Below are 27,787 nucleotides of genomic sequence, written 5' to 3'. Positions count from 1 at the left end.
TTCCCGGCTCTGTTTTCAAATCATCCCCAATATATTTAAGTTTTGAGCAGTGGCACATCCTTTATTAATTATACGTCAGTAGCTCTCATCTTTTATTAAATACAACCTCAAAGACATTCCCCAATGCATTGTACAGGCAACACTAAGAGATACTTATAATAGCTTATTCACTCTCTTATTGCAGCGCAATATTAGATGTTATTTTGGTAAATTGGGATGCAAATGAACACAGCTGCTGAAGATAAATAGTAGAAAGCTACGAAATAAGAAAAGGCACGTGTTAGATTGTACTAAAGTTTTAACTTTAACAATTATTGAGGACAAACCCACTAATAAACATGTCAGGATATAAAATTATTTATAAAAATAAAACTATTTAATTCTAACATAGATTGCAATCAGGTTTCAGACCCCAGAGATATGTTTAAACATTGTGCTGAAAGATATACCCGCCAATTACAGCCCTTCCTCTATAATAAAAAAGATTACATCATTGTTACCTGGCTCCAGTGGAACCTGCCATTTTCCTATACCATTGGAAGTCTCAGTATTGTACCTATTGTTAAGTCTATTCTTAGGCACATCAATAAGAAGTGGACTTGTAATGCGGATGAATTTACTTACAGTTTCAGAATCAATTAATCCTTATTTTAAGAGTGATAATTTACTGTTTAAGGCAGAATAGGCAGTGTTTCCATCTGTGCAAATAGTTTCTGTCCCCAAGTTCAGTTTGTCATTCTTCCCTGTCCACCATGAACAAAGCCACGAGAGTGCTATTGTGTAGTCAGTGGAGGGAACAGGTTGGCATGGATAGATGCTGCAAGCTCCCAAGTGACAATTTCCCATTCTTGCTGGTAGCCATAAAATGGCATTAGGACATACGCACAAACACGCAGCTGAAAGCAGCTTAGTGATCAGATTTGTTTTCAGGCAAATTAAAGTATCCATCGAGGACACATACTTGTACATTCAAGTTACCAATAGTTTTCAGACATTTTGATGTTTGATTTCCCTGCTCTCCTATAGGAAATAAATTTATTGGTGCATTGATATGAATTTGGACTGCCTATACCTGATTTATGCTCATTAAGAAGTTTGCACCAAGGAGTAGCATTTGGTCACTTATGTCTTTATAATCAAGGGAAGTAAAGTATTCGAAGACATTTCTTAAGGCAATTAAACTGTAAGGATTGTAACATGATTGTGTTACATACATTCACATCATACACAGGTATTGCTAAACATTACAGGATTTTATAAAGTATTTATAACAAAAGCATGCTAAACAAAGATGGATATTTTCTTCTGTGTGCTAGTTGCAGCAAAATCATAAACATATTTGTAAAGGACACACTTACTATTTTGCTACATGGAGCACACAGAGGAAATCTTCCTCCTCAGTAATCAGAGAGAAATGATTTCCTTGGGAAGCTTGCTTTAAATAAATTAAGTGCACAGCATGAGAAAAAAATACTGTTCCCCATTTTTAGGCATTTTTCAAAATTCTGGAAAATAAGACTTTTTTCCATTTTACCAACTGAATTAATTTTTCAAAAATTAGAGCATGTGTACTTGATGGTTGTTGTACAAATGGGATTTGCACATTTATTCTAAATGCACCAAGGCATAAACACACTCATCTGTTGGAGTCTGGGGTTCAGATACAGAGGCACACACACACTGCAGGATAGATGCTTAGTTTGGAAGTTCTGTTCTAACAGCCAAGGGCCAAAGTGTATGAAAATCTACCTATTGTTCATTTATTTCATTCCCGATGAAAGCCTAGAAGTGAAACACGGGTAAGTCAGTCCTCAGAGTTTGCGCAGCAGGTTATAATGAGTCTATGTTTCTGCTTTAAATGTGTCAAAGGAAGGTCTTTGATCTGTGGCCTCACTTTCCTCCGGTAAAAATTCCAGTCTGAATTGGCTGTACTTGGAGCTAAATGCAGGATATTCACTGTGGATCTCATCATCTTCTTCAAGAACAGTCATGTTGGGATTATAAACGCGTGATTCATCGTAAAGACCTCCTGAAATTACTAAAGTGTCATCTGGAATATTGTAACTTCCTCCTACACAAAAGAAAACAGACATTTATAAATCATACACTTCACAGAAACAGTGTAACGTGCGAAAAATATTAGGATCAATTTTAACTTGCCGAAATCAGCATTAACGAGACAGTAATGGGCTGAAAATAGGATGAAGAGACATGTCATCCTGTTAATGCCAACTATCAGCCTGCTGTCACTTTCAGAGGGGCCTACCACCGGTAGGGTTGCCAACTCTGATTGGACATGTTCCTGGCGGTGTCATCACGTGGCTTCCAACAGCCTCGCCCAGTCAAACAGCCTTTTTTCCTCCTTTCTCCACTACTTTTATAACTAAGGAACTAAACTGTTCACAAGAAAATGAAGAAAACACACAATTTTTTTATAATACTCCTCAGATTTTTCTTCCAGGTTTCTCACAGCAGTGTCTGGGAAATGAATCTTTAATTCCCAGAGACTCCAGGGCAATCCTAGAGGGTTGGCAACCCTAACCACAGGGCAGCCATTCGTCATTTCAGGGCAGAACTGGTCAGAACCTGCACCGTGAACTCTCCGACCAGTTTCACTGGTGATACAGGCGAAGAGGCCCCAGAAAGGTAACTATTAAATTATTTTTGCGGGTCCTAGAGAATCAGGAATCTCGGCCGCTGCTGCCCCAGGCTCAGATCCCTCCACAATTCCTCCTCCCCCCCACCCGCCATACTTGCTGCTGGCCCGGCGGCCTCTGGGCCATCAGATATTGGGCCGGCCTGAGTCTGCAGAGCTGCATCAGAGCATGCGTTTGGCATCCACAACTCGTTGGTTCCATTTAAATGTGGCCAGGGCCTCAAAATGGCTCTAGCCTCTTTGCCCCTGGGCTAAGGATCTGCTCACCTGCTCAGCTGCTCAAAATTTAAAATTAACCCCATTGAAACTAAAGGTTTCCAAGTGTAGCAACACATAGAATTACATAGAATTTACAGCACAGAACCAAGCCATTCGAGCCAATTGGTAAATGCATGAGTTTATGTTCCACACGAGCCTCCTCCCACCATATTTCATCTCATCCTATCAACATATCCTTCTATTCCTTTCTCCCGCATGTTTATCTAGCTTCCTCTTAAAGGCATCTATTCGCCTCACTTACTCCTTGTGGTAGCGAGTTTCACATTCTCACCATTTTCTGGGTAAAGAAGCTTCTCCTGAATTCCTTATTGGATTTATTAGTGACTATCTTATATTTATGGCCCCTAGTTTTGGACTCCCCAAAAGTGGAAACATCTTCCCCACAAACACCCTATCGAACTCCTTCATAATTTTAAACACCTCCATTAGGTCACCCCTCATCCTTCCCTTTTCTAGAGAAAAGAACCCTAGCCTATTCAGTCTTTCCTGATAATTAAAACCTCTCAGTTCTGGGTATCCTTATGAATCTTTTTTGCACCTTCTCCAGTGCCTCTATATCCTTATTGTAATATGAAGAGCAGAACTGGGCACTGTAGTCCAATGTGGTCTAACCAAGGTTCTATATAAGTTTAACATAACTTCTTTGCCTTTGAATTCTGTTCCTCTAGAAATAAACCTCAATGCCTTGTTTGCACTTTATTATGGAATTGTTAACCTGCATTGCTACTTTTAATGATTTGTGAATCTGCACCTCTAGATCCCGTTGCTCCTCTACTCCATTTAGATTCTTATTATCCAAGGAGTATGTGTCCTCCTACCAAAATGCACCACCTCACACATAGAATCAGAGCAATGTTACAGCACAGAAGGAGGCCATTCAGCCCATCGAGCCTGTGCCTGCTCTTTGTAAGAGCAATCCAGTTCGTCCCGCTCGTTCCCCGTGGCCCTGCAAATTTTTTTCCTTCAAATATTTATCCAATTCCTTTTTGATAGCCATGATTAAATCTGCATCCACCACCCTTTCAGGCAATGCATTCCAGATCATAACTACTCGCTGTATAAAATGATTTTTCCTCACATCGCCTTTGGTTCTTTTGCCAATCACCTTAACTCTGTGTCCTCTAGGTCTTGACTCTTCCACCAATGGGAACAATTTCTCTTTATTTACTTTATCTAAACCCATCATGATTTTGAACACTTCTGTCAACTCTCCTCTCAACTTCTCTGCTCTAAGGAGAACAACCCCAGCTTCTCCAGTCTATCCACGTAACTGAAGTCCCTCGTCCCTGGAACCATTCTAGTAAATCTTTTCTGCACCCTCTCTAGGGCCTTCACATCCTTCCTAAAGTGCGGTGCCCAGAATTGGACACAATACTCCAGTTGTGGCCGAACCAGTGTTTTATAAAGGTTCAACATAACTTCCTTGCTTTTGTACACTATGGGCTCGATATTAGGAGGGAGGAGGGTTGGCAGCGGAGGGTTGACTGGGTGCGTGGGTAACGCGCCCAGTGAATTCGGGGTGCTCCGCACGCGATCGCAGCCTAATTGAAAGCACTTACCTTGGCTTCCGGATTTCGCGCCGGAAAGCTGTGCAGCGGGCGGACTGCGCACCCGCATCATAGGCTGTGAGTTGGAGGAGCCCTATTTAAAGAGGCAGTCCTCCACTGACTGATGCTGCAGAAAATAGGCAAAATTACAGCATGGAGCAGCCCAGGGGGAAGGCTGCTCCCAGGTTTAATGATGCCTCACTCCAGGTCTTACTGGATGGGGGGAGGAGGAGGAGGAGGGAGATCTTCCACCCAGTGGACAGGAGGAAGTGGGCCTGCCTCTGCCACCACGAAGGCCTGACTCGAGGTGGCAGAGGAGATCACCAGCACCACCAACGTATCACGCACCTGCATACAGTGCAGGAGGCGCTCGAATGACCTAAGTAGGTCAACCGAAGTGAATACACTTACTCATTCCCCTTCACTCCGTCTGCCACATCACTGCCCCCACCCCACATCTCCTTCTGCACTGCCAACACTACTCTATCACATCACTCCTCACACCCACTCAAAGCTCATCCTCATCTTACCTGCACTTACTCACCTCCCCAGTACTCATCCCACCACTACCACTCAACCCAATCCTCATACAATCTCATGGCTCTGTCTTATACTCACCCTCTCATGCATCTCTTTCACGGTCAGCCTAACCCAACCTGCCACTACCTGTGCTGCAGCCACAGTGCATGCATCACATATGTGCAGTAGGAAGCATAAGGCAAATGTGTCGTGAGCATGAAGGGGCTGCACAAGAGTGTTTGAGGATTTGTCATGGTTTTTACTTATATTTGATTTCTGATCAACTCACATTACATATTATATTGGCACCACTACTGCCACGTCTTTGCGAATCTTGAATGGTTTGTGCAATAATGCCCTTTCCTGAGGATCAGCATGAAGACCCCACAACTGATGCCACCGATCTGCAGAGTGGGTGTTGGTGTATTTGCAGGGCTCTTTTGTGCAGACGACTGAGAGACGCCAGCGATGTCCCCGGTGGCACACTGGAAGGATGCGGAGGAGAAGTTGTTGAGGGCAGTGGTGACTTTGACAGCGACAGGTAAGAAGATGGTGCTCGGGCCAGCCGGAAGCAGCTCGGCATGAAGGAGGGCAGATGTGTACAACTACATGTCGAGTGACTCTGAGCCTCTGTATGCACTGCTGCTCAGAGAGGTCCAGGAAGCTGAGCCTCGGTCTGTAGACCCTGTGGCAAGGGTAGTGCCTTCTGCGATGCATCTCTCTCTGCGGTAGCCCTCCCTCCTGCTGTACAGGTGGATGTGTCACAGCACTGTGTTGTGGAGCTCCATGTGTCTGAGGTGGACGGCGTGGCCAGCGAGGCTGGTGATGCTGTTCGTCCTCCGAGGAGGTCATGGCTGCAGCTATGGCAGCCCCCATCCAGAAGATGTATGTTTGAGGGGGTCCGCAAGGTAGGTAAATGTGTCTGCACACCGGGGTTGAGGTTGCAAGTTTGTGAATTTTCTTGTTAGGAGGAGGGTGGTGGAGGCCAAACTTTGTCCAAAGTGACAAAGTGGCCTCCTGCAATGAGCGAGGGTCTCCCCCGCCACCTGTCAAATGGACCTTTGCAGCTGCCACAGGCTGGTGGCTGCAACACGTCCATTTCAACTGGGAGTGTTTCCCCCAGTAGGGGAAACACTCTCAGTTTAGTTGAAAATCCCACCCCTCCTAAAATATCCTACAAATCAGGTCTGCTAACGACCTGAACCATCACATTAATTGCCTTAAGTGGGATCCCGCCGGCATGCCCAATTTTCGGAGCCCCCCCCGCCACGAACCCACTCACTCGGACGTCCAAAAATCGAGCCCTATGCCTCTATTTATAAAGCCCAGGATCCTGTATGCTTTTTTAATCGCTTTCTCAACCTGTCCTACCGCCTTCAAAGATTTGTGCACATATACCCCCAGGTCTCTCCTTTCCTGCACCCCCTTTAGAATCGTACCATTTAGTTTATATTGCCTCTCCTCATTCTTCCTGCCAAAATGTATCACTTCGCACTTCTGCATTAAATTTCATCTGCCATGTGTCCGCCCACTGTGTCCTTTTGAAGTGTATTACTGTCCTGCTCACTGCCTAGTACACTTCCAAGTTTTCTGTCGTCTGCAAATTTTGAAATTATGCCGTGTACACCCAAGTTCAAGTCATTAATATATATCAAAAAAAGCAGTGGTCCTAGTACCGACCCCTGAGGAACACCACTGTGCACCTCCCTCCAGTCCGAAAAACAACCGTTCACCACTACTTTCTGTTTCCTGTCACTTAGCCAATTCCATATACATGTTGCCACTGCCCCTTTTATTCCATGGGTCTCAATTTTGCTGACAAGCCTAATATGTGGCACTTTATCAAACGCCTTTTGAAAGTCCATATGGTGCCAGAGGACTGGAGAATTTTCACACTTATCTATATTGAAATTCATGTGTCAATTACACATCCATTCTGCAAGTTTATTAACGTTTTCTTGTATTTTGTCACAGCAAATGCGTTTGTGAAGATTTCCTCCAGCGAGTATTTCTAACGAAATTATAAATATATTCTTTTAGAACACATTGATAATTTTGCTACAAATAATGAACAAAGGAATTCTTCAATAATTGACTTATGATTTTGTTATAGATAATAAACAGCAGTTCTTGCTCTAATATATTGCTTTTAATATGTTGCTCCATACTTTATTTCTGTAGTAAATGTTAGTATAAATGTCATTATATGAGTGAATTTACTTGAAATTTGGTCTAAATCTTTAATTTACCAAGAAAAAGTAATAAAAACTAACAAACAATACTTTGAAATATTAGCCTAGAATGAGCTGTTGCCAATAATAGTGGAAGTATGCTTTCAATTACATTCTTCTGTCAGCTATTTTAACACATGTTAATTTGTTTAAAATAGTGGACAAAGGGATGCCATACGTTTGTACTAATGTTGTTGTAGATACCTTCTCAGGTTCAATGCTGTCAGACGCCCCTGTAACTTCTTACAAGATCTGGTAAAGTGTTACTTTCCTCCTTCGAAGGTGACTGGAGACCACGGTTGGTATCCTATGTATTCTGCAGAACTCAGTTTACTGTGATTAGGAGTCAGTCATTAAACCTGGACATACTAACTAGGGTTACCATCTCTGGTTGGACATATTTCACAAGGTTTCATCACATGACCTCCTGCCTCCAACTGCCCCACCCCACACGCTGGCTATTTGTTGTCCAACATGTCCATCCTCATGGCGCACCAATTGGGAAATGAACAGACTCTTCAATATCCGAATGGATGATTCTTGACTCTCAGTCAAACAGCCTATTTCCCCCCATCTCCAATATTTTTTTTCGTTCATGGGATGTGGGCGTCGATGGCGAGGCCAGCATTTATTGCCTATCCCTAATTGCCCTTGAGAAGGTGGTGGTGAGCCGCCTTCTTCAACCCTTGCAGTCGTGTGATGAAGGTTCTCCCACAGTGCTGTTAGGAAGGGAGTTCCAGGATTTTGACCCAGCGACGTTGAAGGAACGGCGATATATTTCTAAGTTGGGATGGCATGTGACTTGGAGGGGAACGTGCAGGTGGTGTTGTTCCCATGTGCCTGCTGCCCTTGTCCTTCCAGGTGGTAGAGGTCGTGGGTTTGGGAGGTGTTGTCGAAGAAGCCTTGGCGAGTTGCTGCAGTGCATCCTGTGGATGGTACACACTGCAGCCACTGTGCACCGGTGGTGAAGGGAGTGAATGTTTAGGGTGGTGGATGGGGTGCTGCACTCATCCATGCAAGTGGAGAGTATTCCATCACACTCCTGACTTGTGCCTTGTAGATGGTGGAAAGGCTTTGGGGAGTCAGGAGATGAGTCACTCGCCGCAGAATACCCAGCCTCTGACCTGCTCTTGTAGCCACAGTATTTATATGGCTGGTCCAGTTAAGTTTCTGGTCAATGGTGACCCCCAGGATGTTGATGGTGGGGGATTCGGTGATGGTAATGTCTTTGAATGTCAAGGGGAGGTGGTTAGACTCTCTCTTGTTGCAGATGGTCATTGCCTGGCACATATCTGGCGCGAATGTTACTTGCCACTTATCAGCCCAAGCCTGGATGTTGTCCAGTCTTGCTGCATGCTGGCACGGATTGCTCCAGTATTTGAGGGCTTGCGAATGGAACTGAACACTGTCCAATCATCAGCGAACATCCCCATTTCTGACCTTATGTTGGAGGGAAGGTCATTGATGAAGCAGCTGAAGATGGTTGGGCATAGGACACTGCCCTGAGGAACACCTGCAGCAATATCCTGGGGCTGAGATGCTGAGATGATTGGCCTCCAACCATTAATATAGCTAATAAATGAAAGTGTTCAAAGAAAATGAAAAATGACAATTTTTTTTAATGCCCCGTTGATTTTTCTCCTAGTTGATCGCAGCAGTGCCCTGGAGATTAATCTTCAATTCCTGGAGACTTCAGGTCAATCCTGGAGGGTTGGCAACCCTAATATTAACCCATACTTGGTGGAGAATAAAGATGCATGTTTTGTTGTGCTTACAGAAACTGCTGTCTAACTGTGAACATGACAGCAAATGTTGGGAAAATTGAATTGTAACACAAATAATAAGCCTGACTTTACTATCAAAGGCCCAAAGTGCTTCATTTTAGTTTATTTTGTTCTACTTCCTAGCTACATAGATTAGACAGATTGTGTTGCTGTACATACCTGGCTCCTCATATGAACTGGTGTAGAGAGGGCGGTGTGAATACTGTGCTCTCCTTCGTTTGCATTTGGTGACATTGTACATAATAATGGTTAGAATGACCACGCCAAGAATGGTGCTCAAGCAGATGGTCACAATTATTTCTTGCTTTCTCAGATGCAACACTGAGCCTAGAAAAAAATAGTTAGAACTATTAACCTCTTCATTGTTTTTCTTTGGATACAAATTAATTTTCTTTGGCCTACCTAGGTGTTCTGTGAAAAATATTAAACTCAAATGCACACATTGCTTCCTAAGTGTGTTTACATATAGTGGGCTGGAGTTTTGATGGCTCTGGCCTTCCGCCCAAACCCTGACCCATTTCACTTGGTGTATCTTGCTACATCAGCTTCAAGGATGGTAAGAGATGAGAGTGAAATACATAGGTAAAGGAATATATATAAAATAAAGTCCACTCAGTTACCGTTTTCACAGAATACCTGGCAAAGTTGAGAAATTCAATCTCCAAAGTACATAGGGGAGAAAAAAACAATTCTATTTAATAAAAATGGAATTTGACTTATTCAGTTGCTGTAAATCAGTGGCCCTGATGTTATCCCCTACTTTGATTAAACACCCCTACTGTAGATCCTCTGACTCACTGTGAGCAATGCCATGAGACGTCAATTTATATCCACCCAAGCAAACACACACGCACAATCATCTTATCTGAAAAAGTCCTAATGTTGTTTTAAAAATCCACGTCCCCACTGTCTTTTGAGAGAAGAGATTGAATTTTGACATAGTTAATTATCACCATAATCAATTAGTACTGGCAAGTGTGCCACATCGAGGAAATGTTAGTAGCAACATTTATTACTAGCAGGTGTGACATTGATTGCAAACCTATTTAGTTATGCACAAGGCCAGAAGAGATATCGGAGGACAAATACTTAAGATGCTCATATTACATTCCCCCATCTGTTATTTTAGCAATAGCATTAGCTTATCTAAAATGGATTGATGCCTCCATTAATATACACTGATATCACTAACAGGCACTTCCAGGCTATGGTGTTGTGATGACTTTTAAGTTTTATATTGAAAAAAATACAGCTTCATATTCTTAACTGTTTTAAAAAATTACAACAAAATGCAGTACTTCAAATTAATAGGGATACTTTCAATCAAAATTAGAGGAGCATTTTGAGTAAAATGAAAGCATATTTGAAATGAATTGGAGGCTTACTTAGAATGCAATAGAGGGGCAAATTGAAAAAGAAATAGAGACTATTTTCAATTAAATGGAGGAGTACTGTGAATTAAAAGGAGGAGTACTGTGAATTAAATGGAGGAGTACTGTGAATTAAATGGAGGAGTACTGTGAATTAAATGGAGGAGTACTGTGAATTAAATGGAGGAGTACTATGGATTAAATTACATAGAATTACAGAGAATGTACTGCACAGAAAAAGGCCATTCGGCCCAACAGGTCTATGCCAGTGTTTATGCTCCATATGAGCCTCCTCCCATCCTTCTTCAGCTAACCCCATCAACATATCCTTCTATTCCTTTCTCCCTCGTGTGTTTATCTAGCTTCCCCTTAAATGCACCTATGCTAGTCGCCTCAACTACTCCTTGCAGTAGCAAGTTCCACATTCTTACCACTTTTTGGGTAAAGAAGTTTCACCTGAATTCCCTATTGGATTTATTAGTGACTATCTTATATTTATGAACCCTAGTTCTGGTCTCCCCTACAAGTGGAATCATCTTCTCTACATCTACCCTATCAAACCCTTTCATAATCTTAAAGATCTCTATCAGGTCACGCCTCGGTCTTCCCTTTTCTAGATAAATTGAATTAAATGGAGAAGTATTATGAATTAAATGGAGGAGTATTACAACAACAACAACTTGCATTTACATAGCGCCTTTAACATTGTAAGACATCCCAAGGCACTTAACAGGAGCATTATCAAACAAAATTTGACACTGATCCACATATTAGGACAGGTGACCAAAAGCTTGGTCAAAGAGGTAGGTTTTAAGGGGCATCTTAAAGGAGGAGAGAGACATACAGAGGCGGTGAGGTTTAGAGCAGAATTTCCAGAGCTTAGGACTTAGGCAGCTGAAGACATGGCTGCCAATGGTGGAGCATTTAAAATTGGGGATGCGTAAGAGGCAAGAATTGGAGGAGCGCAGAGATCTCGGAGGGTTCTAGGGCTGGAGGAGGTTACAGAGATAGGGAGGGGCGAGGCTATGGAGGGATTTGAAAGCAAGGATGAGAATTTTAAAATTGAGGCGTTGCCGGACCGGGAGCCAATGTAGGTCAGCGAGCACTGGGGTGATGGGTGAACGGGACTTGGTGCAAGTTAAGATGCAGGCAGCAGAGTTTTGGATGAGCTCGAGTTTATGGAGGGCGGAAGATGGGAGGCCGGCCAGGAGAGCGTTGGAATAGTCGAGTATAGAGGTAACAAAGGCATGGATGAGGGTTTCAGTAGCAGATGAGCTATGGATTAAATGGAGGAGTACAATGAATTAAATAGAGGAGTACAGTGAATTAATTGGAGGCATAATTTGAATAAAATAGATAAGTATTTTGAAGAAAATGTAGGGATACTTTGAATCAAATATAGAGGTGCTCATTGGATCAAGTATAGAGGTGTTCATTGGGTCAAATATAGAGTGTGCTTTCTTTGAATCAGAAGTAAGAGGCCTGGATCCCCGAAAAAGACAATTTAAAAAAAAATTCTGGATGGGCCTCTTGATCATATCATTGCTGGAGACGGGGGGGTGTGGGTAGCTCGGCAAACCTCCACCCGCAACTGAATTTCTGCTGGTATGGTGCAACAGGGCCTCAAAGGTTCAGCCATGGTCACATATGTGCCTGCCGGCTCCAGACAAACGAGGTGTCCTCCCATTGATCCTGCAAACCCTGGTGGGGGTCAGTGTTAAAGGACATCGCCGGGCATGATCCCAGCATAAGTGCCAGGATCGCTGTCGATGTAATTTCAGGGCAAAGTGTCTGTTGGTGTGAATGGGTTAGGCTGAGGTGGAGGTGGGCAATGTTGCAGAAGTGAGCAGTCTTATTTATTATTTCAAAGGGATATATGGAGATCTGAACCAGAATTGCCTACTTTCCCACTAGTATAGTTCAGATTTGCTACTCATTCCTAAAAATTGTTAATTGATAATCAAGAATTAACAGGAACACTAGTGAAGGAGGACATATTTTCATCATAGGTTGCTTCTCCTTTTTAGTCTATTGACCACAGTCATTTAAAAGCTTTTTAAAAAATGTTCATGTTAATTTTCTCCCCTTCCTCCTATGTGCTTGTCCATTCTTTTCAAAGGCAGACTGATTTAATACTAGGTCAGGCTATTAGCCGTTAAGCTACTTTATTTCAAAGTAAGGTGAACATACAGAGCAACATTTATGATCCGATTCACTTTGTTCAATTGGTACAATTTTGTGTAATAATACAAAATAAAGAAAACGCTGTGCTCGTCCACACTAGTGGCTGTCTTACTTTATTTAAACAAGAGGTCTTCTAACTAACCTCCAGCACCTCTTCACCTTAGCAAAGGCCTCTCAGCCTTCCCTTTAACATCGTTCACCTGACGAAGGGGGAAGCCTCCAAAAGCTTGTGAATTTAAAATAAAATTGCTGGACTATAACTTGGTGTTGTAAAATTGTTTACAATTAACAAACCTGACTACCCTTCCATTCTCAAATGTCTCTCTCTCTGCCTATGCCACACCCTTATCTTAAATTTCTTTACACTGAGAGATCAAAGTGCTTTCCAATACAATGGGTATGAGGTTTTTTTGATTACACAAAAAGGCTGACATATGTTTAGAATATTAACAACCTTTCATCCAGGTGCCTTTTATTAAAAATTTGTGAGAATACTCATTGCTTTTAAAAATCGAACATTAAAAGTAAATCTTTTTCCAAATCCTTTCAGTGGAAATATGATCAAAAAATCCCAGAACATGTCGTTTTAAATATCTGATTCCATTGTCAGAAGTTAGGACTTACCTGAAGTTCCAGTGGTTAGGATTGAATACAATGAGCCTGTATAAGGTTGTGTAACATCAGTGCTGTTTGGTTGCCTACTTGTTACAGCGAATTCTGTCTGTGTAGGCTTCAATACAGGTGTTGATATTGATGAAGAGACTTGACTCGTTGTGGTAACTTGGCTCTTTATAGCTGTTGAATTAAGTGTCGGAGTTGGAGAGGACTTAGGTGCGCTGTGACTTGAAACATGGCGTGGTGCTGTTGTTTGAACTGTGGGTGTTGGTGTCATAGGAGACTGAGAACTATCAAGCACAGAGTGCTCAACTGAATTGGTTGATGTGGCAACAGTAGTCCCAGGGGTTAAGGTGGTCATGTTGTTACTTGTCATGTTCTGTTTGGGTCCAGTTCCAAAACGGCTGTTAGAAGTAGCAGTTGTATTAAGATCTTCAGATGAATTACCCTCATTGCCAAGGGAACCAGTTGTGGCAGTAACTTTTTGCTCTGTTGCGTTAGCAGAGTTCACAGCTAGGACGACAACACATAGTGTAAATAAAGTGTAAAACGCAGTTAGCCAAATCCTGGGTCTCATATTACTTCCTTTTACTGCTTTCAATGTACAGTAGCTCGTCATTTCCTTCAATTTTCCAAGTTCACCCTGTAAAATATAGAGAATGGGTAATGGATTACACATGACTTCCAGTGCTGAGCTAAATGACAAAAATCGTAGCAGTAGGAAATGAGTTATCCTGCATGAAGACAGACCCTCTCTTATAGAAAATCTAATAAAGGTATCTCTTTCGCCTGATCATCATGTATTTTTGACTTGCAAATCAACAACTTGCCTTCGTAAATGCCCTGATAGTGTTGCTGCACTGCTGAATATGTATTCCACTTACCTATGCTCAGGGTATGATGCTGAACACAGCCATGGCTTTTCCGCACATTGAACTAGCAGCCCCAATTCATAGTGTGGAGGGTGCATTGTATTTCATGCAAATTAAACTACCTTTTATGGATCAGCTTCACTAGAAAAGCTAGCGTAGAGATTGCAGCAAATCTAAATTGGATTGAATAATAGTAAAAATATCCTCTGTTTGAAATTTGAAATGAATTTAACTCTAATTAAGCAGCAATTGATATCCACACGTACTACTGTGACAAAAATGGAGATTCTTTTGTCTTTGGTTTTATGTGACTTTAAATACAGTAACTCTATATTAAAAAATTACATCAGCCAGCCTGGTCTTCCTTTGTTCTATGGTAAAGTTAGTCTGCGGATCATCAATATACAAGGCTGGTTGCATTGCAGTTAGCCTTCTTCAATCTATTTAATGCAAATGCCTGAGCTAAATGTGTTTTTCTTGTTTTGTATCCATATCTAATTACCCAAAAAATGGTGCATTGTTTTTATTCTGTGGGATCCTATGCAGAGCTAATTTAAGTGAATTCATCTTGGTGATGACAGTCTGAAAATATAATTTTCAACTGTTGTTAAGACTCAAGCTCTGTTTATGATCCTAGTGTACAAGTTTGAGAAGTGAAATTAAATGCAGTACAGCAATGAGAATCTCCAATACAAGCACACAGACAGAATTGATCCACAGGAAACTGGTATTGTACAGTAAGTGCACAAAGTCTGAGAAAATCGTCCTATAGCAGTACAAAGGGAGGGTCCTTATATTTGGTTGTTAAAACCAGGCTTCTTGTAAAGGTGCGAACACCATTGAGAGGAACACATTGCTTAATGTGACGTTAGTCTGTGCAGATCCTGTTTGTCGAGAACCTGTTTCTACATCAAAGGGAAGGGATCCAGTGTATAAATATCAGGCCAAGTGTCCATTAATCAGTTTTCTCATAACTGTGCCTCTATACATGATTGGGGTGGATAGGGCTCCATAATGAAGAAGAAACTGACTTATGTACTACCAGAGATTGTCACTGAGAATTTCCTCGAGAATTCTCCCAATTGGCGGGAGTTCAGCGGAAACCCCATTTACAGGGTTTATCTTGGGTTTCTGCCAAAGTGACAGCAGCCGATCAGGAAAATCCATGTGGAAGTTCCCGGTGTTTGTCTTTCTAAGAGCTAGCTGGGAGAAACCAGCAGAATGATAGATTTTTTAAAAGAAAGAACTTGCATTTATATGTAAGGACTTGCACAACACCAGGTTATAGTCCAACAGTTTTATTTTAAATCACAAGCTTTCGGAGCTTACCTCCTTCGTCACTCACCTGATGAAGGAGGTAAGCTCCGAAAGCTTGTGATTTAAAATAAAACTGTTGGACTATAACCTGGTGTTGTGCAAGTCCTTACATTTGTCCACCCCAGTCCATCACCAGCATCTCCACATCATTGCATTTATATAGCATGGCCACAGGATGTCCCAAAGAGTTACAGCCAATGAAATGTAGTCACTGTTGTAATGCATTGAACGCAGTGACCAATTTGCGTACAGCAAGATTTCACAAATAGCAATAAGCTAAATGATCAGACATTCTCTTTTAGGGATGTTGGTTGAGGGATAAATATTGGCCAGGATGCCGGGGAGAACTTCCATACTCTTCTTTGAAATAGTGCCATGGGATCTTTTATATCCACCTGAGAGGGCAGACGGGGCCTCGATTTAACGTCTCATTCAAAAGATGGCACCTCCAACAGCGCGGCACACCCTCAGCACTGCACTGACGTGTCAGCCTAGATTATGTGCTCCAGTCTCTGGAGTGAGACTTGAACCCATGACCTTCTGACTCAGAGGGGAGAAATAGTTAACTCCAAATCATGCGAGAGAATAAAGGTGCTGGTTTCAGTTTATGCAAGACTTGTTTTACCTGTGGGAGGTATCACCTAGCCATTCACACAAGCGAAGGTTTTGGCACAAAGCCCAGTCTGTAACAACTGTTGCCAGGGAACCGAGGATAGGATGATTCAGTGTTGAGACTTTTTAATAGGTGTGTCTGTCTTCAATTTCTAAGGGGGCAGAGGGGGCCGCGGTTTAATGTCTCATCCAAAAGATGGCACCTCCAACAGTGTAGCACTCTCTTAACACTGTACTGAGGTGTCTGCCTTAATTACATGCTCAAGTTTCTGGAGTGGGACTTGAACCCATTACCTTCTGACTTAGAAGCAAGCATGCTACCACTTAGCCACAGCTAACTACATGTGAAAGTTTGTTATTCCTATCAGTTCAACTGATAGGATATAAATGGTAGCACTATTGCCAGCATTCCTTCGGTACAAGAATATGTTGGCTTGTGGTTTAAGGGTGTCTTGTATTGTGTACTGTATTTAAAACTACAACAATTGAGTCAGGCAGACAGTTATACCCCCTATAGCACACAGGCCAACCTAGAAAACTAACAAAAGCTGATCAATCGCCACCCCCCACCCCAAAGCTGAGAACTCAAGAACAGTCCTGAGATGTGAAAGAAAGTAATTACTTGGGTTTATACCTTCAGCTGTGTGTACACACAATGGCCTAGAAATTGGTTCGCGCCTGACTTTGAGCACGAGCCCAGCAGCAACTATGAACCATCGCGCCAAAAGTGATGAGCAAGGGGACTAGTGAGATCGGCCTATTTGTGTCTCTTTAAAGACCTCTGGTTTGGCCGCTGTTGCCTGAGAAGACTGACTCCACATACACGGTGCCTGCTGCTGTCAGTCACGATCCAATATTGGAAAAGGGCCTCAAATAGGCGTTCAGCCCCTGATTTGCATGGGCTGCGCGATCCAATTTCTAGGCCAATATTCTTACACTCATATCGGAGGAAACTAGAGGGAATAATCTCAAGATAAGGGGTCGACCATTTAGGACTAAGATGAGGAGAAATTTCTTCACTCGGAGGGTTGTGAATCTTTGGAATTCTCTACCCCAGAGGGCTGTGGATGCTCAGTCGTTGAGTATATTCAAGGCTGAGATCGATAGATTTTTGGACTCGAAGGGAATCAAGCGATATGGGGATCGAGCAGGAAAGTGGAGTTGAGGTCGAAGATCAGCCATGATCTTATTGAATGGCGGAGCAGGCTCAAGGGGCCATATGGACTACTCCTACTCCTATTTCTTATGTTCTTATAAATAAAAACATAACAGCCTGAGCAGGAAATTCAAATGTTGAAGGCACAAAATTAGTGATACATTTCTTGACGGGTGAAGAGGTGGAAACATTTTGAATTTTTACATTAAAAGTGATAGATTCAGGTTAATTTTAAGCACTTTTATATTTCACAATTAATATTTTATAAAGAAAAACATAACATGGGATTTTCAACAGACCAACTCGACCATCTGTTCCCCAAAAGTTACCTCAACAGTTACTCTTCCACATCCAACATGCTGACACACTGACTGGGCCCCCAAAACGTTGTTTAAACACTGACAGTTCACGTGTGATATGATCCAGCTTGAAATTGGATTGTAGAACAGCACCAGACAGTGTGCTAATTTGAGGTCAATCTATCATAAAACATCTGACATACATTGGTGCACAATGGCAGCTCTCCACTTACATGCATTGTCTCTCCCAACTCTGTTGACCATTTTTTATAATGTAATAGCTGTGACTGGCTCTGGTGGTGGGGCTATAGGAACAAAGGAACATAGGAACAGGAGTAGGCCATTCAGCCCCTCGTGCTTGCTCCGCCGTTTGATAAGATCATGGCTGATCTGTGATCTAACTCCATATACCTGCCTTTGGCCCATATCCCTTAATACCTTTGGTTGTCAAAAAGCTATCTATCTCAGATTTAAATTTAGCAATTGAGCTAGTATCAATTGAAGTTTGCGGAAGAGAGTTCCAAACTTCTACCACCCTTTGTGTGTAGAAATGTTTTCTAATCTCACTCCTGAAAGGTCTGGCTCTAATTTTTAGACTGTGCCCCCTACTCCTAGAATCCCCAACCAGCGGAAATAGTTTCTCTGTATCCACCCTATCTGTTCCCCTTAATATCTTATAAACTTCAATCAGATCACCCCTTAACCTTCCAAACTCTAGAGAATACAATCCCAATTTGTGTAATCTCTCCTCGTAACTTAACCCTTGAAGTCCGGGTATCATTCTCGTAAACCTACGCTGCACTCCCTCCAAGGCCAATATGTCCTTCCGAAGGAGCGGTGCCCAGAACTGCTCACAGTACTCCAGGTGCAGTCTAACCAGGGTTTTGTATAGCTGCAGCATAACCTCTGCCCCCTTGTACTCTAGTCCTCTAGATATAAAGGCCAACTTTCCATTTGCCTTCTTGATTATTTTCTGCACCTGTTCATGACACTTCAATGATCTATGTATCTGAACCCCTAAGTCCCTTTGGACATCCACAGTTTTTAACTTTTTACCATTTAGAAAGTACCCTGTTCAATCCTTTTTTGATCCAAACTGGATGACCTCACATTTGTCGACATTGAATTCCATTTGCCACAGTTTTGCCCATTCACCTAATCTATCAATATCGCTTTGTAATTTTATGTTTTCATCTACACTGCTTACAATGCCACCAATCTTTGTGTCATCGGCAAACTTAGATATGAGACTTTCTATGCCTTCATCTCAGTCGTTAATAAATATTGTGAATAATTGAGGCCCCAAGACAGATCCCTGCGGGACTCCACTAGTCACATCCTGCCAATGTGAATACTTACCCATTATCCCTACTCTCTGTCGCCTTTCGCTCAGCCAACTTCCTAACCAAGTCCGTACTTTTCCCTCGATTCCATGGGCTTCTATCTTAGCTAACAGTCTCTTATGTGGGACCTTATCAAATGCCTTCTGGAAGTCCATATAAATAACATCCATTGAGATTCCCCTGTCCACTACTTTAGTCATCCCTTCAAAAAATTCAATCAGGTTTGTCAGGCACGACCTACCTTTCACAAATCCATGCTGGCTCTCTCTGATTAACTGAAAATTCTCGAGGTGTTCAGTCACCCTATCCTTAATTATAGACTCCAGCATTTTCCCCACAACAGATGTTAGGCTAACTGGGCTATAATTCCCTGGTTTCCCTCTCCTTTCTTAAAAAGCGGAGTGACATGTGCAATTTTCCAATCCAGAGGGACAGTTCCTGAATCTAGAGAACTTTGAAAGATTATAGTTAGGGCATCCGCAATGTGCTCACCTACTTCCTTTAAAACCCTGGGATGGAAACCGTCTGGTGCTGGGGATTTGTCACTCTTTAGTGCTATTATTTTCTTCATTACTGTTGCTTTACCTATGTTAATTTTATCGAGTCCCTGTCCCCAATTCAATATAAGTTTTCTTGGGATTTCCGGCATGCTATCCTCTTTTTCTACTGTAAATACTGACGCAAAGTAATTGTTCAACATGTCCGCCATTTCCCCATTGTCAATGACAATATCCCCACTTTCAGTTTTTAAGGGGCCAACACTGCTCCTGACCACCCTCTTTTTCCTAATATAACTATAAAAGTTCTTCGTATTGGTTTTGATATCCCTTGCGAGTTTCTTTTCGTACTCTCTTTTTGTAGCCCTTACTATCTGTTTTGTGACCCTTTGTTGATCTGTGCCATTTTTTGCCTTTTTGTATGCCCTTTCCTTATGTCTTATACTGTCCCTTACCTCTTTAGTTGTCCATGGCTGTTTTTTTTGGCAAGTAGAGTTCTTGCCCCTCAGGGGTATAAACCGATTCTGTATCACGTTAAATGTTTCTTTAAACATTTCCCACTGATCATCAGTCGTTTTACCTATCAACAGATTTGCCCAGTTTACTGTGGACAGTCTCTGTTTCATCCCATTGAAGTCGGCCTTGCCCAAGTCTAGAATCTTAGCAGCTGATTCACTTTTTTCCCTTTCAAACACTACATTGAACTCGATCATGTTATGATCGCTATTGGATAGATGTTCATGCACAGTTAAGCTGTTAACTAAATCTGGTTCATTACTAAATCTAGTATGGCTTGCCCCCTTGTTGTTTCTAGGACATACTGCTATAGAAAACTATCCCGGACACACTCAAGAAATTCACTACCTTTCTGACAGTTGCTAGTCTGCTTTTCCCAATCTATGTGAAGGTTAAAGTCCCCCATTAAGACCACTATGCCTTTCTTACACACTTGTCTAATCTCTGCATTTATACAATCTAGCACTTCAGAGCTGCTGCCAGGGCTCCTGTACACAACTCCCACTATAGTCTTAGATCCTTTCCTATTTCTCAATTCAACCCATAAGGTCTCTGTTGGCTGCTTACCTCTCGTTATATCCTCCTTTATCATTGAAGTGATTTCATCTCTAATCATTAAGGTTACTCCTCCCCCTCTTCCATTTTCCCTATCTCTCCTGTAGACCTTATAACCCGGTATAATTAGTTCCCAATCCTGACCATCCTGCAGTCAAGTCTCAGTAATAGCTATCATGTCACACCCTCCAATTTGAATTTGAACCTGTAGTTCATTTAATTTATTCCTTATACTCCGTGCATTTGTATATAGAACTCTTAGTTGGGCCACACACCCTAGCCTGACCTTCAGCTTTGATGCTGGGTTAATCGCCTTACGCCTTCTAGTTTTTATTTTATCTGTCGTGCCTAAAGTACACTTTCTTTCCACTGCTCTACGCTTTTCCCTTTCACTTGTTCTTGAACAACTGTTTGTACTATTTGTATTGTAGATTTCCCCTGGGTCTTCCCCTCTCTTGCTGCTCTCAACTTTATTCCCTTCTGACTCCCCGCTCAGGTTCCCATCCCCCTGCCACTCTAGTTTAAACCTTCCCCAACAGCACTAGCAAACACCCCCGCGAGGACATTGGTCCCGGTCCTGCTCGAGTGTAACCCGTCCCGCTTGTACAGGTCCCACCTTCCCCAGAACCGGTCCCAATGTCCCAAGAATCTAAATCCCTCCCTCCTACACCATCCCTGCAGCCCTGCATTCATCCGGTCTATTCTCCTGTTCCTATACTCACTAGCACGTGGCACTGGTAGTAATCCTGAGATCACTACCTTTGAAGTCCTTTTTAATTTATCTCCTAACTCCTTAAATTCACCTTGCAGGACCTCATCCCTTTTTTTACCTATGTCGTTGGTACCAATATGGACCACGACGAGTGGCTGTTCACCCTCCCCCTCCAGAATGCCCTGCAGAATGTGGTGTCCTAGTGGAAAACTGTACATTCAACAGAAAGCAAAAGGTGAAAACATAATTTAAACTCATCTTTGAAGGTTTCTGGGGCACCCAGGAGCAGTTTTTCCCCCACCGTACTCTTTTATGTTTCAATAGCATCAGCTTTAGCTAGTGTGCCAGAAATTATTTTTTAAATTGAAGCCCTTGCCTGACTGGACTGCACCCTGCCTAGTGCCACAGGTGTCACTAATGTTTCTGGAGTGACGGTGAAATGTGCATTGACACCAGGTCTGGAGAAAACCCTCCAGTGATTCACGTGCCTGACTGCACAATTGAGCTGTCACAAGGGGTGAGATGAATGTATCCCTGGAACAGAACGTCATACTGGAGTAAAGTGATTGTAGCCACTTTGCCCAGTGATTTATATTTCCTCAGTTTCAGTCAGTAGAAACACTTGCCATTTTTTCAACTTGTTTTCTTTATTGTGGGAATGGGTGAAGTGAGACGGAACGTTTGCTTGGCACTGTAGCGAACAAAATTATTTTATTTTTAAGGTCAATGTAATTGGATACTTGGAAGAGTTTCATTGAGATCAGTTAGTAAGTGAAATACTAATGCAAAACCCCCAAGTGGAAAAACTAAAATTCTGTAATCACAAGGACGTCTATCCTAGGTGGGAATAATTCTAGGGAAACATCTGGGGGAACGGCTGGAGTAGGACCGGCTGCACTAAAAACTGCTTTTTAATATCTCTGTGTATCACAGGTATGACTTTACATTGTTCAGCAGCAAAGAAAAGTTTTACAGACGCCTGGAAGCAGCCTGTAGGTGAATCTGTTGACCTCACTTTGGGCACTTTCAAATCACCACCTAAAGTGAGCACATACGTAGCAACTTTCATATTTGCTTTTCAAACTTGTAAACACTTTTATTCCATTAACTCCTTGATATGTACCTCTGGAAATGTCATGGCCTAAAAATTCGGGCACTCCCATTTTTGGGCGCGTGGGGGGTGCAGGGAGCAATTTGGTACCACAAACAACGACTGTATCCCAATCGAAAATGGAGTCTGGCGCAGTTACCTGGAGAAGTATTACATCCAACAAAAAACAATCCCGTGAGAGTGGCCAAGAAATGGTTCAATGATATTTAATGGGCAACATGCGTCTGCCATAAACAGTCAGTTCTGGAGCTAGCCATCACTGATGCAGGGTATGCCCTTAGGTTCAGCATCAGTGCCCAGTCTGGTGAGCTGACCTGGCACCCCCTAAGAATCAGAGTGCCCCTCGTCCACCTCAATATCTCGGTAAATATAGTGAGACTCAGGGTTTGAACAGAGAACCTTTGCCACTGTATTCCGGCTCATTGTACTATATCACAGGCAGTCAGGTCATCTCCTTGTCTCTGGTAGGTGGATGAATTTACATTCCAGCAGACTGTAAATCAACAAACTAATGTATTTAACAATATTAAGTACAAACAGTATATTTACAGTAATTACAAACCACTGTTCACCTCATAAAGGCCAAAATAACAGACATGTCCTGCACTAAACCCCAACTCAAATTTTATCCCTGAGATGTGGCGTCTCACCTCTTACATGACAAATGCTATGCTGGAGTCACAGATTCTCTCAGTATCTCTGCTGGCTTCAGATTGACGGGTAGACTGAGTGCAGCCAACCAAATATAAGCCCCCAAATTGGAAGCTCGTGGGCCACAGACCTGTCCGTTAACAATCATTGTCCTGCCCCTCCCACAGAACTGACCCACATCTTCACCCCAACAAAGCAGCCAATCGAATCCACAAAGATCCCAACACATCAATCGCATACAGACTCGGAATTTTCTGTCTACCACAATGGTAGTTGATCATCTGCCCATTTTTTGGTTGCACCCTTTATCCCACTTATTTCCCACATTAGGGTCACTAACTATTTCAGCGGGCACCAAGGCCATATATGTTGCCACTGATGCCTCTAATGATGGAGGGAAATCACAGCAACACCTTTCCAAATCATAAGTAGGCCCAATGGTCCGGGAATCAGAGTTAGACAAGAGTCATTATGGCCTGGAATTTTGTTTAGGTCCATTTTTGGTCCAAAATGGTTGGTGCTCCCCAAGCCCATGTCTGAAGCTGGGGACTCGAGGCTCAACCAATATTGGGTCTCAGGCCTCATCAGCCTATTTCTGATCATCAGCAGCCCTCAGGGTAAATCCAGGAAAAGGGGAAGGGAGGAAAACAGAATGGGGGTGATCGCAAGCCGGCAGCGGCCCTCAGGAGTACTGTGGAGCCGGTTTGAGCACTCCTGATCCTCCTGGCTCCACATGCAAGTAAGTTAAATTTTGAAAACTTGCCCTTTTTTGGCGGCCGCTGGTTAGGCCGCTGCAAGCAGTTGACAATCTGAGCATAGCACTCTCTGCTCAGCGATAACCAATTTTGCTGAGGGATCCTTAAACAGGCATTAGACTCCTCATTAACACATGCAAGGAGATTAATGCCTGTGTCAAGCGGGCACCAGGGATACCTGGAAAGCTGCCTTTACCAAATGGCAGTGCCCATAATGTAGGTGCAGATCAGGTACGGGACGTTGTGCCCCAAAATTGCTCCTTTTTGCCCCAGTATTCCACCTGGAAAACGGATGTAATGAGGACTAATTTCTCCCCAGTATGTTTTGCAGATGGGGGCAGGCATATAAGGAATCCACCCTCACATCAGGCATAATGGTTTCCCGCCTCACTTTGCCAACCTACCCACCTGTATTATGCTGATTTCCCAGTGCAATCGCACGGCAAATTTGTGACTAGGCGTTTTGAACTGAATTGGACAACTTGGTTCAGCAATCTCCACTAAATGCTTAGAATATCCTGTTAGAATTGTTCTCATTCATGGATAATAGCAGCAATCAAACCCTGCATACCCTAACCCTAACCCTAACCCTAACTTTGTGAAATCTCTGTGTCTCTACCTTTCTGTGGGGTGTGACTGTTAGCAGAATTGTAATGTATACTCCCTCCAGTTTGCAGAAACAGCTAGAAATAACTGACCTCAGCCCCGTGTGTGCTGTGACCACTAAGAAATAATCTAAAAATAATCTAACATTGACAATAATGCTTAGTTCTTTTTTACCCCAATGGCCTTGGATTTCAGAGGTGCCACTTGTACAGTTACAGAACACAGAGTCTGGCTTTTGAGTGGACTGTCTGGTAATTTCTTTAAGAAAACTAGAGAGTAGATCTTATGAATTCAAATTCTTCTGTTGAGCCGATTTCCAGGGGACAAATTCTGCGCCAGTAGCATGAATTGGTAAAATCTACCCTTAGGACTGTGGTTATGTCCTTACTCCTGTGCTTTATGACGTGGAGGCATTAATGATTGAACGTATTGTTGCCTCCCAAACCCGTGTCCATCTTTCCATGTTTGAACCACTAAAACCAGATTTCCACCCCTGCCACAGCACTGAAACAGCTCTAATCATTGTCACAAATGACATCGTCTGTGACTGTGTCTATGGTGCACTATACCTCCTCATCCTTCTCGACCACTCTGCAGCCTTTGACATGGTCGACCACGCCATCCTCCTCCAACGACTCTCCTCCGTTGTCCAGCTCAGTGGGACTGCTTTCGCCTGGTTCCACTCTTACCTATCCAATCATAGCCAGAGAATCTGCAATAGCTTCTCTTCACACCCCTACACCATTACCTCTGGAGTCCCCAAGGATTTATCCTTGGCCCCTTCTCTTTCTCATCTACATGCTGTCCCTCGGCGACATCATCCGAGAACAAAACATTAGGTTCCACATGTATGCCGATGACACCCAGCTCTACCTCAGCACCACCTCTTTCGACCTCTCCGCTGCCTCTGTGTTGTTAGGCTGCTTGTCCGACATCCAGTCCTGGATGAGCTTCTATCAATCATTAGGAACACTGAAGCCATTGTCTTCGGTCCCCACCACAAACTTCATTCCCTCGCCACCTGTTCCATCCCTCTCTCTGGCCACTGTCTGAGCTGAACCAGACCTTGTGCAACCTCAGCATCCTATTTGACCCTGAGCTGAGCTTCCGACCCACATCTGCCCCATCAAAAAGACCACATCCTTCCACCTCTGTAATATCATCCGACCCAGCTCTTGCCTAACCCGCACCAAGTCTCGTTCACCATCGCCCCTGTGCTCGCTGACCTACATTGGCTCCTGATCCACGCCACAAATTTTAAAATTCTCATCCTCCTGTTCAGATTCCTCCATGGCCTCGCCCCTCCCTATCTCTGTAACCTCCTCCAGCCTTACAAACCTTCCGAGAACTCTGCATTCCTCCAATTCTGGCCTCTTACGCATCTCCCACTCGCACCACCATTGGCGGCTGTGCCTTCAGCTGTCCAGGCTCTAAGCTCTGGAATCCCCCTCTTAAGTCTCTTCCTCTCTATCTCTCTCTTCACCTTTAAGACCCTCCATAAATCGTACCTCTTTGACCAAGCTTTTTTGTCATCTGTCCTAATATCTCCTTCTTTGGCTTGGTATCAACGTTTGTTTAATAATGCTCCTGTGAAGCGCCTTGGGACATTTTCCTATGTTAAAGGCATTTTTTAAATGCAAGTTGTTGTTGTTATTGTTGGTCTTTTAAATAAATTTTAACCAGCAACAAAGAAAGCACTAGAGCCCACTGTCTGTCTATCACTAACCAGGGCTCTCTTTGATGTTGCCCTTGGCTAAAGTAGCAACCCTGACCAAGATTTAGTTTTAAAACTGCAAGATATTTTGTTTCCTGTACCACATCCCATGGATAGCAAGTGGCAACTGGTTTAGAAAGAAACAGGGAGGTCAGAGGGTCACTGTCAGTGCTCAATCTTACAATTAAAGCTGATCACAAATCTTCAATCTTCACAGTTCTAAACATATCTTCCAGCAAATGCACAATGATTTTTCTGCAACATGTAAAGATAGTTTACTATGTTGTTTATACTGAATGGAAGATCAGTTGACATAAAATGACTAGTGAATATTAATGCCCAGTTTTCAGTAGTCACGGTAACTCACATTTTTATGACTTGTGTCATGTTGTGACCCGCTCTGGGTGTGTGCATGTGGTTTGAAGCCGAGCCAACCTGTTTTCAATAACACCACTCACATTTCATGTACAAGAAGCCAACGTGATACCACTGATACTCAGCACTGAGGCCAGCACATGGGCTCAGGTATGGCCGTCATCAGTCTGGTTATGTCTGAGAAAACTGTCAAAACCACTGGCCGTTAAGCTTGTAGGTAATGAGCTTAAACTTTCCTACAAAATGATATCAATAACTAGACACAACTTCACCAAAGTACACAGATGACGCTGTTGTACATTGATCTGTACTTCAATGGATGAAATAAAGTTTGTCAACAGAAAGCTCTGCTTATGTTCAAAGAGAAAAATCCCATTAAAATTATAACAGAGCAATTATATTTCACCTCAAAACACTAGACTGTAATTGCACAGCCCCAATCATTTCTTACCACTAGATTTAACTTTCTATTTAATAATGGGTTTTATTCACAGCTTAACTCCAAGATCCTGTGTTCCTTTTTTGTTGTAAATCATTAACTGATTTCCGCAGTAATGATATTGAATGTACTGAAGAACCAGCACAAAATACTGTTCAGTATGAGAGTGTGAGGCCTGAATAATATTCCTGTACCATCGATGGGAAACCCTAGGAACTTGCAGCATTATCACTTTACAAACTGACCTTCGAAGCTTTCGACGAGGCTGATTAGCACGTTATTTGTAAATATTTCTTACTCCCCTCCCCCAGCCCTAACCAGATCTGCCAACAGTATCGAATGAGCCAAAAAAAGATTCAAATGCTGCATTGTTGAACGTTGTAAGCCACTAAACTTTTTAATTTGAAAGCCACTTATTCTTATATAACTCTTACTGGTTATTAAACAATCTGTTTGTCTCTTATGGTCACTCCCATAAAAGACAGACAGGCAGTCACTGCCTACTCATAATTTCCTGTTGATTTAAATACTAGCCAGGGTTCTAAGTTGAAACAAATTCCATACCAAACTTACCTTAATTGCAAAGTCGGTAGAGTTTCAGACAATGTTCCTTTCTGCTGCCCAGTTTTGGTGATTTTGTGAAGTGTTAAAGTTGCTGAAGATTGATGTACCTATAGCTTGACTGTAAACCGCAGCACCTGGTCTCACTGCTGGAGTAATAACAAGTCCTGCCTTGCTGTCATTTCCGGGGCATTTCATTGTTCTCACTCCCCAGAGGCTGAGAGAGAGAGAGAGAGAGAGCAGTAGGGAGCAGCAGGATCAGAACTGGTTCTACGTAAGCAGGAGGAGGGCCTTGGAATTTGGTGTGTTTCACCACTACAACTGCTGGGAGTGGCACACCTGGGTTGAAACTTTATGATGCTGGGTCAGTTGTAACTGCTGCGTTTCGGTTCACTTGTACTTACTGGGAAAAAGATTACTAGGAGGGAAGGAATTACAGTAAATATTTACTAGATGGAAGGAACAGGTATATTAAGATTGGCTTTCCTACAGTTCTTGGGGACAGTGAAAT

At 42.7% G+C, this 27,787-nt stretch overlaps 1 protein-coding gene across 1 annotated transcript; it reads right to left on the bottom strand.

Moving 5' to 3' along the window:
- Window positions 1-40: 40 nt before the first annotated feature.
- On the bottom strand, window positions 41-27,514 carry si:ch211-105j21.9 (sialomucin core protein 24-like). The gene is made up of 4 exons (XM_068007797.1): window positions 27,289-27,514; window positions 13,195-13,828; window positions 9,176-9,343; window positions 41-2,071 (listed from the first exon to the last, which is right to left on the bottom strand). Exons 2-4 carry the CDS (start codon window positions 13,802-13,804, stop codon window positions 1,842-1,844), a joined length of 1,008 nt encoding a protein of 335 aa, XP_067863898.1. The 5' UTR covers window positions 13,805-13,828; window positions 27,289-27,514; the 3' UTR covers window positions 41-1,841.
- Window positions 27,515-27,787: the final 273 nt, after the last annotated feature.

The sequence above is a fragment of the Heptranchias perlo genome, chromosome 27 (genome assembly GCF_035084215.1).
Source record: "Heptranchias perlo isolate sHepPer1 chromosome 27, sHepPer1.hap1, whole genome shotgun sequence".
Taxonomy (NCBI): Eukaryota; Metazoa; Chordata; class Chondrichthyes; order Hexanchiformes; family Hexanchidae; genus Heptranchias; species Heptranchias perlo.
This window is presented reverse-complemented; position numbering and strand designations above follow the sequence as displayed.

Bases quoted from the DNA above. Each gene is read 5' to 3' on its own strand.
- si:ch211-105j21.9 (XM_068007797.1), bottom strand. From the start codon at position 13,804: ATGACGAGCTACTGTACATTGAAAGCAGTAAAAGGAAGTAATATGAGA. The intron at 9,344-13,194 runs GTAAGTCCTAAC...ATTTTTTTCTAG, and splicing joins CCTAACCACTGGAACTTCAG to GCTCAGTGTTGCATCTGAGA. The intron at 2,072-9,175 runs GTATGTACAGCA...TCTTTTGTGTAG, and splicing joins CAGTTCATATGAGGAGCCAG to GAGGAAGTTACAATATTCCA.